This window comes from Hippopotamus amphibius, chromosome 8 (assembly GCF_030028045.1).
Source record: "Hippopotamus amphibius kiboko isolate mHipAmp2 chromosome 8, mHipAmp2.hap2, whole genome shotgun sequence".
NCBI lineage: Eukaryota > Metazoa > Chordata > Mammalia > Artiodactyla > Hippopotamidae > Hippopotamus > Hippopotamus amphibius.
The window spans coordinates 104,254,596-104,268,505 of record NC_080193.1 but is presented as its reverse complement, the minus strand read 5'-3'; the positions used below and the strand labels follow the sequence as shown (position 1 = coordinate 104,268,505).

At 39.9% G+C, this 13,910-nt stretch overlaps 1 protein-coding gene across 10 annotated transcripts in view; it reads left to right on the top strand.

Moving 5' to 3' along the window:
* Nucleotides 1–13,910, top strand: part of SPATS2L (spermatogenesis associated serine rich 2 like) — a 159,311-nt gene that overhangs the window by 115,698 nt on the left and 29,703 nt on the right. For 9 of the 10 annotated variants that reach the window (XM_057744326.1, XM_057744331.1, XM_057744322.1 and 6 more), the window contains 2 exons: nt 6,433–6,639; nt 8,006–8,141. In XM_057744326.1, coding sequence (XP_057600309.1) covers nt 6,433–6,639; nt 8,006–8,141 — 343 coding nt within the window. The remainder of the gene's footprint in view (nt 1–6,432; nt 6,640–8,005; nt 8,142–13,910) is intronic. The other variant, XM_057744324.1, reaches the window with a different exon arrangement.

Genomic DNA, 13,910 nt, shown 5'->3' with positions numbered 1-13,910 from the left:
AGATATATGCTGATTGCAAGAGATGCTGATTATATAGTAAGACAGAGACAGGCCAGAAGTTAAAGCAGATAGGAAAAGATATACTATCCAGAAGGTAAGCATGATAAAGTTAGTGAGGCTATATTAACACCAAAGAAGATTTCAATACAAGGAATATTACCAGTGATAATTAGGATCTTTTCATAATAGATATGAAATAGATTGATAATAGATATGAAATAATAGATATGAAATAGACTGATAATAAATTGATCAATTCTTTAAGATGATATAACAATCCTAAATTTACATGTACCAAACAACAAAGCTTCCAGACCCATGAAGCAGCAATTGATAGAACTAAAGAAAGAGACAAATCCACAATAGTTATGTGTTTTATCACCATTTTCTTAGCAATTGATAGAGCAAGTATATTAAAAATCAATGAGTGTAGAAGATTTGAACAATATTATCAACCAACTGGACCTAATTGACACTTGTAGTACACTGTACCCAACAACTTCAAGAGCACATGGCATTTTCACCAAAATAGACCAATTGCTGGACCATAAAATATTTCCAAAAAAATTTAAGTATTGAAATCTTCAGAGTATGTTCTTTGACCAAAAATTAACAATTGATAGCAATAAGATATCTAGAAAATTTCCAAAAATTTATAAGTTAATCAACCTTCTAAATAATTCATTGGTCAGGAATTCCTTGGTGGTCCAGTGGTTAGGACTCCTGCTTTCATTGTTGAGGGCCCAGGTTCAATCCCTGGTCAGGGAACTAAGACCCTGCAAGCCGCACAGTACAGCCAAAATAAATAAATAATCCATTGGTCAAATAAAAAAACTCACAAGCGATACTAGAAAATATTTTGAACTGCATCATAATGAAAATACAATAACCCATTTACCAATATCAGTAATGAAATTCACCCTGAGCCCTCATTCATTTAAAGACTAACAACAGGACATGCCAAAAAGTGACATGGACAAATTTCTTTAAAAATATGAATTACTAAAATTTACACAAGAAGAAATAGAAAATCTGAATAGCCCTAGACATATCAAAGCAATTGATAGTTAAAATTCCAGGCCCAGATGGCTTCACCAGTGAACTCTTAAAAACATTTAAGAAAGAAGTAATAGGGATCTTAAACAAAGTTTTATTTTCTGAAATAGTTTAGAAATAGAAGGAAGGGAACACCTTCCAACTCATTTAATGAGGCCAGCATAATCTTATCAAAACCTGACAAAAATCATTACAAGAAAAATTTGGGAACCATGTTGCTCATGAATAAAAGGTCAAAATCCTCAATAAAATATTAGCAAACTGAAGTAAGCAATATATAAACCTAAGATAATACACCATGACCAGGGTACTTTTTTCCGGCAATGCAACATTGGCTTAACATTTAAAAACCAATCAAAGAAATTTACTATATTAACAAAATCAGAGAGAACAACAGCACAGTCATTTCAAATCACTTCACAAAATTAAAAACTCCCAGAATATTAGAGAACTTACTAATAAACATATGAAAAATATACTATGCAACTAATATGTAATACTTGATAATAAAATATTGAATGTAGTCTTCCTAAGATCAAGAACAATGCAAGGATGATTATTCTACATTGTACTAGGATCCCTAACCAGTCCAATAAGACAAGGAAAGATTGGAAAAGAAGAAATTAAACTTCATTTACAGATGTCATTATTGTCCATGTAGAAAATTTTAAGAAAGCTACAAAACAAAACAAAACAAAAAATTAATAAGGAAATTAGCAAGGTGTTTTAGGTATAGGTTCAATATATAAAAAGTTAATTTGCATTTCTGCATTCTAGCAACCAGCAGTTGGGAAATGAAATTTTAAAAAATATATATTATATACAATGACATGTTGCATGTCATCTAAAATACCTAGAAATAAATTTAACTAAAGATGCATGACACTAAAAAGTATAAAACAATGCTGAGACAAATTAAAGAAAACCTAAAGAAATGGGGAGATATATCATGTTTAATGATCAAAAGATGCAGTATTGTTAAGATACCAGTTATCTCTAAACTGATTTATAGATTCAATGCAAACCAGTCAAAATCCCGTCAGATTTTTTTTTGTAGAAATACACAAGTTGATTGTTAAATTTATATTGAAATGCAAAGGACCTAAGATCTTGAAACAATCTTGTGAAAGAAGAGCCCAAGTTGGAGAACATTCATTATCTTATATTAAGACTTGTTATATAGTAATTAGTAAATAAGATAGTGTGGTATTGGGATGAGGAGAAACAATTAGATCAGTGTAATAGAATGGAGTTCAGAAATAAAACACATATATATAGTCAATTAATTTTCAGCAAAGGTGCCAAGACAGTCCAGTGGAGAAAGGCCAACTCAGATTTATCATGCTGGAGTCTTATATTACTTTTTTCACATTTTACATACTAGTTGTGAAGAGCAGAGAGACTATGTCCCATTTAGCTCTTGTGAATTAGCCAGGGCAGGCACATAGTGGGCACACCATACAGGTCTGTTGAGTTACATTGAATCAGAAACCAGAACCAGGGACTTCCTAGGTGGCGCAGTGGGTAAGAATCCGCCTGCCAATGCAGGGGACATGGGTTCAATCCCTGCGCCAGGAAGATACCACATGTCGCAGAGCAACTAAGCCCGTGCGCCACAACTATTGAGCCTGTGCTCTAGAGCCCGTGAGCCACAACTACTGAGCCCATGTGCCGCAACTAATGAAGCCCACTGCGCCTAGAGCCCGAGCTCTGCAACAAGAGAGGCCACTGCAATGAGAAGCCTGCGCACCACAATGAAGAGTAGCCCCCACTCGCTGCAACTAGAGAAAGCCTGTGTGCAGCAACAAAGACCCAATACAGCCAATAAAATAAATAAATAAATAAATTTATTAAAAAAAAAAAAAAGAAACCAGAACCATACTCAAGACGTTATATAACATCTATGTTGGGATTTGATAAGTATTTTTAATAAAAAGGAAGGCTCGGGTAGTAGATTCAAAAACATATAAGCTTCTAGGAGCAACTTTTTTAGATACATGGACAAGGATTAAATTAAAATGTGTATGATTTTTATTGAAATCTGGGCAGATTGGGTGTTTCCAGAGATAACTTTTCTTTCTAAGATGTGGCTACTTTGGTTCAAGCATTTGATGAATATTGGATAAAGACACAGCCAGAGACTCATATCAAACTAGGCTCCCTATAATTGGAAAGGCCCCAGGTATGCAAAGTACTAAAGTAATGCCAATTCATTCATTCATTCATTCAGCCATTCAGTATTCATCATGTACCCACAAGGCACCAAGCATGTAATGATGAACAAGACATACATCACTGTCTCCACATGTAGAAATTGCAGAGGATATTTTAAGGTTTCACTAAAATCAATACTCTCTTAGTCTAGAGAGACCAACAATCTTGTGCTTCTTTTGGCTTACATTAGTGCTATTCAATAGTAGTATAATGTGAGGTATATATGTAATTTAAAATTTTCTAGGCAACACATTAAAAAAGTAAAAAAAAACAGGTGAATTAAATTACTATATTCTATCTAACAGTATACCCAAAATCATTTTGACATGTGATCAACATTTTTTTAATTATCAAAGGAATATTTTTAATTCTTTTTTTTTTTTATACTTAGTCTTCAAATTTCAGTGACAGCCAACTCAATTCAGACAAGCCGTATTTCAAGCATTCAATAGCCACATGTGACTAGTGGCTACCTTATTGGACAGTGATATGAATCAACTCCAAGTCAACAATAGTCAGTTGACGTTTACAAGTGAATTCTGGAAAAGTAGAAAACTAACGGTACTTCTAGCCCGTAATGTTAGCAGAAAATCACTGTATTCAGGAAAGAACTCTCTTATTCTGTTGCTAGAAATATCAGGATTTGTGGTTAAGATGAACCTAATTCAATTACAATTCTATAACTCTCCACCAATTTTCATCTGAAAGAATCCTAGAGTTTTACTATATTTGGAGACAGATCTTTACAGCTAGTGTGCAAATACGTCCAAGTAGTCTTTGAGAATTCAGATCTTTCCAGCAGTCAATGATCTCACCAATGAGACAGCTTTTTAGGACCTAAAAAAATACTACTACTCAAATTTCTCAATAAATGTTTGTTGGATGAATATGAAATGAACCAGTAGCCTACATAGCAGTTCTCTGATACACAAACAAAATATTTTCCGCTCTAGGTTAATGAGCCCAAGCTCATCTGCATGCTTGTCTTCCAAATAAAATGCTTTTGCATTCAACAGAATAATTTTTCCCTCTGTTCTTAGGTCATTATTTCTACTAGGCTATAATAGAAATCCCCTTATTTTCAAGAGTAACAGTAATTTCCTACACGAAGCACAATGAGCTGTGTTTCGAATTCTCAATTTATAGTGTTCACCAAGCTTGAATCTTAACTATGATTGAGAGAGTTGGAGCCAGCCTGTACTTAATCACTTTTAACAAAACACTTAGAGATTCATCAAAAAAATTAGTTTTTCAGGACTTCCCTGGTGGTCCAGTGGTTAAGACTCTGTGCTTCCACTGCAGGGGCGCGCGGGTTCCTCCTTGGTCGGGGAGCTAAGATCCCACACGCAGCTCCCCTCCCAAAAAAATCAGTTTTTCATCTTTCGCAGTAGAGTTTCTCCTGGTGAGTGGTACCACCCAGGTGCCACCCATCTCCACCCCAACAGAAACACCGAGGAAGTTGAATCCTGGATGTACTTCTGAATCGAAATCTCTGGAGGTGGTGTCGGGGAATTTGCATTTACAGTAAGTCCTAGGGGAAAACTCATGCACACTAAAGGTTGACAACCATTGCCCTACAGGGAAGTTCCAAACTTTAGTATAATTAAAGATAAAACTGTATACTACCATTTAAATCTGTTTTATTACTGGAGGAAATGTTTTCAATACTTACTTTGTTCACCACCTGGGCTGAACATTTCATTGTGTGCTGTAATTTCCCTTTAACTAAATTTTAAAGGGCGCTCAGTATTCAGCGCATAAAAACGTATGCTGTGCCTTTTTGCTATATAGGTAATAAATGATGGATTCAACAAAAGTCACATTTACCCATCATAAATGGGCAAACATCTAAAATAAAATTGACTAAGACCAGATCGTATTCTTTTGTACTTTCCAAATGTCGTCTCTGTAATGTTTGTGACAGTGTCAGGAAGGATGTTCTTTGTTTCTTATTTTTTTTCCTATGAAATCATTTTAAGAGTACTTTAATTCAATCACAATTCTACAGGTTGCTATTGAGCTAGACACAAGTGCTGGAGCTTCAAAAACGAATCTGATTTTAGCATCTGCCTTCAAGTGCATCATAGCCTCTGCAAGGAAAGGGCAGACGTGGAAACCTTGTGTTAGAGTATAATGCACTATGTTTTTACGAGGCGCCAGGGAGTAGAGAGAAGTGAGGCAGGGTGACTATTTGAAAGGGGCTGGGCTTCATAGAGATGATGATGTGCTTTTTTTGGCTATAAGCCACAGTTGGCCAGAGAAATGGAGTCATTCCTACAGGGTCATCCAGACATCGAGAAGATCAGAAAGTGCCAAACCTGCAGTCTTTCCACTACACCCAGCTTTCTCCAAGAACCTCACCTGCAGAAGCATGCTGGCTTCCCTTTTTCTCATGCTCAAAGCTCTCTCCAGTTGTGAGTGAGATGTTAAGGGTGATGCATTTCCTTTTCAGGCCACTAAGGTGCCATTTAATTCACTCCAGCAATAACTAAATAGGAATCTACCTTTAAAAGATGCCGAAAGCAACACGCTGCTAATTTATTGCCACATCTGTTAAAGCTCCAGAGAGAATCTGATTCCCTAGATTTTAAATATAGTTGAGTTATTGTGATGATGTTTCCTGATTTAATCCTTCCATAAATTAGATGAAATGATCATAGAACCTGTTGTCACTTCATTCTTGCCCTGTCGCCAATCACTCTTCTGCCTTCATTAATTCTGAATAAAATACCACAAGACATTGATGTAGCGCTTGGAGATGGGAGGGCTGTGTTTTTATAGCCTCAATATGAAGTCATACTTAAAGGTACCTAAGCCTTTACTGCATGGGGGAAAAAACTGTTCAGCTCCTAATGACTTTCCTGGGTAGTTATGTGTGAGGAAACTAAGGCTCAGAGATAAGAGGCTTGCCTGGGGTTACTCTGCAAGTAATTACTGGAGTCAAAACACCCACGCAGGTCTTCTAACTGCAAGTACAAGGCTCTTTCTAGCATATCTTTTCATCTTCTGGGGAATCTGTTAAAACAGTTTCTTGACTGTTTGCAGTGAAAGGCACTATTGCCAACATGTAAACAAAAACAAAAATTGTGGCATCCCCCATCACTTTATCATCAGTGTTTTCAGTTTATCACTTCACAGTCATTATTTGGTGTTTTCTTACAGAAGGCAACAGACCACTGCAACAGAAACTATCCTTAGATGGGAACCCCAAACCTATACATGGAACACCAGAGGGGTCAGATGGCCTACAGTGGTCAGCTGAGCAGCCTTGTAACCCAAGCAAGCCTAAGGCAAAAACATCTCCTGTTAAGTCCAATGCCCCTGCAGCTCATCTTGAAATAAAGCCAGATGAGTTGGCAAAGAAAAGAGGTAAAGTGATTTCTTTTGCACAAATGATTCAACATATTTTGCACACACAGAGACGTACCCAAATGACAGAACTTTCCAAAAGATGCTGCTTAGTGAAGAGAGATACACATGAAATTGCATTTCTTTCTGTGAGCCCCACAGATTGAAAGCCAGGTGTGATTCCTTCATTGTTAATCTAAGGTCTTGAATGTTTAAGTGGAATTATATCCCTTTTCTCTGCCCCTCTGTGGCCATTCTTCCCTTTGCAGGCATGGATAAATTTGCACCACAAATACTTTCTACCCTAACATCCTATAAAGCAAATGTTAATGCAGGAGCTCTTTTAGCAATGTGAATGCTGCATGTTTCCCCAATATGTAAGTTTATAAATCTTGAACTTGCATTGAATGAAGATGAGTGTAGAGGCTGTTGTGGCTTCTTCTGATACAATGTTCCTCGTGTAAATTCAACTCTGTGTTAGAACTTTCAGACCCTATACACTGAAAGAGAGTTTTATATTTGACACACTATATTTTTATCACTTTTTAAGCTTTGATAAACTTTACACGTAACTGGTATTAAAAATGAAAGGGGCTAAATCACTTCTTTTCTGATTGCCAGAGATTAAATAATATTCTTCTCATTCAGCCTCAGTTGCATCTGATTTCCTTGGCTTGGGTTTGATTATACCTTCTCCCTTTTCTTGAGAGAGATTTCTTTCTTCTAAGAAACATGCCCTTGTTGGGATAAGTACAATTTGCCTATTTGCTCCTCACTGTCTGTAAACCCTGGTGACAGTTTCAGGAAATCAGGCAAGATTGGCACCCACAGAGCTGCTTTAAGGGCTGCTGCTATAATTACAGGCCTGGCTCAGGACTGATGGGGCCAGAGCCAGCGTACCTGGCACCGACGCTCTGTCCTCTCTCTAGCTCATTTGTACCTCTCCCAGCCTCTAAGTCATTTTCCTCTTCCAAAATCCCTGCTGGCTTTAAACCACGCAGAGTGGTGTTTATAGAAAGAGCCAGCACCACAAATGGTCTTTAGATGTATCAGATTCTAAGAAACTACAGTTTGTAATAGAACGTAATGATCAGAGCCTCTTTCCAAAGGGCAAAGGAGACACGTGTGCCCAAATGGCCCAGCCAGAGAGCCCACTGGTGAGATCACAGCTGTCTCAGGGACGACACAAACCACCCACTCTGGATTTTAAAAAGTCTGGGTTATAAACATCCTCTTAATGGAACTTTTTTTTTTTCCGCTGAAAAACAAAAGACAGATCTCTCTCTTTATATTGGAAGGGGGCGAGTTAGTTGTTGTTATTGTTTAACTCACAAATAAAAAAATAAAGTGCTCACTTTAACATGTTTTCTCTTGACATTAATTTTAGGCCCAAATATTGAGAAATCGGTGAAGGATTTGCAACGCTGCACTGTGTCTCTAACTAGATATCGAGTCATGATCAAGGAGGAAGTGGATAGTTCAGTGAAGAAGATCAAAGCTGCTTTTGCTGAATTACACAACTGGTGAGTAATTTGACTTAGAAAGTCTAAATTTATGGCACTTGAGCTGTTCCTATAGGTAAAAGCATCAGATGGAAAATATTGTTTATTTAATACATAAACATCACAGAACAACACTTCAGCAGATTTTCTTAAGCCCTGCAGACATGCATATATCTTAGGAATGAAAAAGAAGAGAGAATGTTGGAATAAAGAGAAACCTGATAGACATAATTCACTGAAGTTTGAAGTTGGCCCAAAAGTATATTAATGATGTAGAACACAACCTCAACAAAGAAAAAACCTCAACAATGATATTTTTGACAAATCTTTGGAAGGTTAACATCATGAATGCTACTCAGAAAAAATACTTTCCAGCCTGATATTATCATAAAATAAGAAAAACTCCGTTAACAAAATTCAGAAATGTCTTATGTAAGCTTAGTGATAGAACCCCATTCTTGGGTATCTTTAAGAGTGGAATTAAGAAATGGTATACCAGTGTGGTTTTGGTGCTGCCCTGCCCTGCTCTGCAGCAGATTTTGACAGAAGACATTTCTTTCAGCCCTATACTTTTGCTCATGTCCATAATTGGAGTGAAATACCTCTTAGTAAGAAGGTTAAGTTATTATCAGCAGAAAAATGTTCTCAGTGTATCCATCAGGATGCTTTTATTTATTTATTTATTTTTTGAATTTATTTATTTACTTATTTTATTGGCTGTGTTGGGTCTTTGTTGATGCACGTGGGCTTTCTTTAGTTGCGGTTAGCGGGGCTGCTCTTTGTTGTGGTGTGTGGGCTCCTCATTGCCGTGGCTTCTCTTGTTGCGGAGCACGGGCTCTAGGTGCGTGGGCTTCAGTAGTTGCAGCACATGGGCTCAACAGTTGTGGCTCACGGGCTCTAAAGTGCAGGCTCAGTAGTTGTGGCGCTCAGGCTTAGTTGCTCTGCGGCGTGTGGGATCTTCCTGGAGCAGTGCTCAAACCTGTGCCCCCTGCATTGGCAGGCGGATTCTTACCCACTGCGCCACCTAGGAAGCCCCATCAGGACGCTTTTAGTTTTAAGTGACAGAAACTCCAGTCACACTAGTTAATGAGAAAAGAGGATTTATTGACTGTTATACATGAAAATTCCAGGAGATTCCTTCAGGCAAATTTGGTTCTAGGTCCAATATGTTATCAGGATTCAATTTTTCTCGCTCCGCCTCCTTTCCTCTTTCAGTGTCTCCCACAATCTCCTGGTTCTGCTTACTCTTGGCTTCATTCTTAGGTAGAGTGTCTCCGTGTAGCAGTGAAGATGACACACTGGCAGCTCCAAACTTACATAATCTTTAGCCCCTGTGATCTGAGAGAGGGCTTTGTTTCCAGTGGTTCCAACAAAAAGGCCAAAAGGCCTAATTCCCATTGGCTGGGTTGGGTCATGTATCTGTCTGTAAACTGGTCCCTGTGGCTGGAGGGACAGAGTCTCCCACTAGCCAGGCCGGAGCCACGTGCCTACCACGGAGTTAGCGGTGGGGGGAGGCCCACATGTACTCCGTGAACTGAGAGTTGAAGAGCCACGGTTCCCGGGAAGAGGGTCATGGTGTTAAAGAGGAGAATGTGGAACAAGGAAAACACATGTCCACAATGCCCAGGCTCACTTAACATGCCCCTGCATTGGCCTCCCGTGATTCTAGAATTTGGTCACATCTTCCTCATATTCTTCCCGTTCCAAGTCCTTTCTTTGACACGGATGTGCTTTTTTGCTGATGGTAGAGTTGTGTAAAACTAAGGATTATGCCGAAAACTAACCTAATCTAAAATTCTTGAACTTTAAACCATCTGCTGCATGTAATGTGAGATTCCAAGGGTGCATAAGACACCAGGGACTTGAAAGACAGCCATCTCCTTCTGCTATCACTCCGTGAGGAATCATTTCCCCGCCACCCAGTCACGGCATCTCGACCTTCGTGGAACACTTCTCTATTTGATCAGACCGTAACCTCACTAATTGTTCAAAGCAAACTCCAAGAATATGTTTGAAAGTGCTTGGAGAAGGTAGAGATGCAATACAAATAAAGGGTGGTGTTATCATCACCATCACCATCATTGGTTTTTAAATTTTATAGTTATATGACTTTTGCAACTTATCCTTAAACTACCCTAATATATAAAAGCACACTCAATATCCAGGCCTGATCTCTAGAGTCGGAGGTAGCACACTTCAGCTGTAAAGGGCCAGCTGGTAAAAAATCTTAAGCTGTATGGGCTAGAAGGTCTGAGTGCCCCAACTCAGGTCTGCTCTTGTGGCGTGAAAGCAGCCAGAGAGCATGCAGAGAGGCACTGGGCCAGATCGGGCTCCTGGGGGTTGTGGTTTGCCAGCCTCCGTCTGGAGGCATTAGCGAACTGCTCACAGAAGACCACTCTGTCTTGTCCTTTTGTGTGGCGTTTCAGAGTAAACTCTTCCTCGGAGGCCTCTGTATGATACCTTCCATCTGAGTGACTCACATACTAATTGACAAAGTGTAGCAGTGACCTCAAATTACCTCTCTCCTCCAGCTGCTCTGAGTACTTTTATTTTTTATTTTATTTTATTTCCTTAGTAAAATGAACATCGCATGGCTCACGAGACATCTTAAGATTTAGAACAGATTCTTTGAGTGCTTTACTCCTCAGAGCTGAAAGTGTGGGCCAGGAAAGTCAGCGCCTAGGGAAGTTGTCTGTCTTTTCTCTGCTTGTAATTCACATTGTGTTTTAAACTGATGGGAAGGATCACTTCCAAATGAGCTCTGCCAAGCAGTACGGCTGTATAAAAGTCACCTACTTGACAAAATGACACTTTTCCTCCAAATTGAAGGAGAAAACATTTAGATCAACTATTTTCTGTATTCTCTTGCTACAAAAGGGAAAACACCACCACTTGTTTTCTGACCTAACCCTTTATTAAAATGATCCTGAAAGAATTACATAAATATTAACTTAAAAATAAGACTAAAGTATTTTTTTATCAACCATTTACATGCATTTATTCCAAAGGGAAAAACTTTGCCTCTGTTCCAAGTAAGCCTGCAGACGAGGCAGCAGAGTGATGTACTTAAATTAAGCCTCCCTCTCATTTTCTGAGGAGCAAAGGATGGATTTTAGGGATTGTGGTGCTCTTGAAAAATAGCGGGTCACGGAATCAAAGAAGGCAGCTTAAATGCTTAAACAATGAAGTTTTCCTAGTGGTGGTGAAATCAAGTCTAGGCACTAGAGAGAATTTCTAATGCAGCCCTATTCATTTAATACAATGGAAAGCTCAGGGTTACATCGTAGAGCATATCCATATTTGGAGGGTGTGGAGTCCTCTGGAGATTTCCAGAAGGAGTGCTGGTTCTGAGGCAGATGTTGACTCATCTGTTGCACAAGCGACCGGGACATGGCACACGGCACACATCCCACTGCAGGTTCTCCTCCCCTTCCTCGGGGCCACCCCATTCTCTCACCTAAACACTCAGTGGGTGCTGCGTGTGGTTTAGAAATAAACGACACTCTCGGTAAAAAAATCTCCACGTTCACTTAGCTACCAAAGTGCCAGCTTCAAGAGGTGACTCCTGCGCGACTGATTTCCCCCCAAGGACTGCTGGAATTGACGGGAGTGATGACTGTGTGAGGTTGGGAGAAAGCCCTTGTTTGCACATGCTCAGTACTGAGTGAGCAGACATCTGAGTGAAATGAAGGAAATGCTTGTCCTTCCCAATCTGGCTGTGAAGAATATTTCGCTCAGTACGTTACTGGAGGAAACCATTAAGCAGCTAAATTATAGTATCAGAGTTGGCACTTAACCAGGACACAGGTACACACGGCTAAATGACCATTACGTGGCCCCTTCTCATTTTTCCAGAAAGAATTGGGGGTTTAAGAGGGGAACAAAGATGACACAATACCCTCACAACATGTCTTCACAGAAAATAAATTTTGCAACATGAGCGTCTGTGTGGAAAGTCACATGAGGAACTAACATGAAACAGCTGGTTTCTTTCCTATATGCTTGGCCCCCTACCACAACTGGAAAATAGTCATCCTCTTGACTCATAGCTGCCAGGTTTAATTGCTTTGCGCGCAAACTAGTCTAGCTTCTCATCACAAATCTGTGTGTGCGCCTGGCCAAGTTGATGTTGACGGCTTGAAATGAGCAACAAAACGTTAAATTCAAAAAACATTGAGGAAGGAGAGTAATACTTGATAGTTTTGCCATATGCTGGGAGAGAAAGGATTCCAAAATAGAGCTGTAAAAATTGTTAGGTGCTATTGTCAACTTAGCATCTAATTAAAAGCACTCCTAAAGAAAACGGAAGATGGTAACAGAGCCAGAGGGTTTAGGGTGTGTGCTGGGGTAGTGGTGTTGAGAGAATGGGGGCTGGAGGGTGTAATATTTTTAGGCTGCTTTGCTTGCAAAAAACAAAAGGAAATCAGTCAAGCCATGTCTTCTGTATAAAGGGGCCCGAAATGTTCCTGGACCTGGTGTTTATTTTCTCTTGAAGCAGGGCCAGGAAATTGGAAGTAGGTCAGGAGTTTCCCAGCTCCCCTGATCCTAAGCCCTCGCTCACCTCCCATTTACCGGCCGGCTGTCCTCCCTCCCAGCAAAGGCAGGTGAGCCTCCTACTGCCCCCTGCAGGCCGGGGGCTCCTCACCAGACCCCACTCACTACACCATAGGACTTTGTAATAGGTTCCTTGCATCCTTTTCCTTTCCTTCCCTTTCACGACTGAAACTCATTTTCCCGTAACTGGTAACCTCCTCATTTTGATGACCATGTGCCATCCGTCCGAAAGTGACAGATTTGCATGTTAACCAAAGTTAACAGAGTCTGTTGAGACTCTCCACCAGCCAAAAGAGTAACTCTAAGAGTGAGAATTGCAAGCTGAAGAAAAAGCAATTTTGAGATAAGTGTATCTTTTTCTGCATCCTTCAAATCCCACTCCAAAGCGGGGGGCTCTTTATCTGCTACCAAAGCCAGGTTGGTAGCCAAGCAGAACCACACACAGACCACCAGGGTGGTCAGCAGAGTGGCCCCCTACACAGACCAGATATCATTGCTGTGACGTTTTAAATAGTGTGTCTTTTTCTGGAATATGAACTGGAGAAGTCCTCCCAAAGAAGAAATTGTCAGTGGGTCTGCTGCATCTCAGAACAGGCCAAGCAGCAATCTGTCCCATGTTCCCACTTTGCTGCTCCTTGGGTGCCCACATAATATCCAATTCTTGGAGCATGCAGCCTTGGAACGACTTCAGTTTGAGTCCAAATAAGACCATTTTTCTTCACTTTTGCAGATTTATCACATCGCTGGATTCCTTCCTCATTGGTTGTTTCCTCCTTCCCCCCGCCCAGCCCCGCAAAATTCCCCAAACTTTTAGCTGCTTTTTTTTAATACCTGGCTTTCCATACAGTGCTAAAAGCCTGTTTTTTCCTGTGCTCTTTGAGTTTTTTGTTTGTTCTTTTTATGAATAACTGAACATTGACTGAAAGATGATGTCTGTAAATTAATATTTACTCCTCTCCATCCCAAAGTATATGTGTGTGCCCTGTAATTACAAACGCTCAGAGCTCTGCGGTCATCCATTGCCTCGGCACCCCCTCCCCCCAGAGATGCTGAGTTCATTGGGCATAAGTGGACTCAGAAAGAGGGCTTTTTGTTTTTAAAGAACCCCTGGTGATTCTCTTGTGCATTTGTGGTTGAAAACCACAGATTGAGAGTCCTGCAAAGGGGATGATATGACTGGGACTAGAGCAGTGTTCCCAACCAGATGAATTTGCCCCCCAGGAGACAGTTGGCATG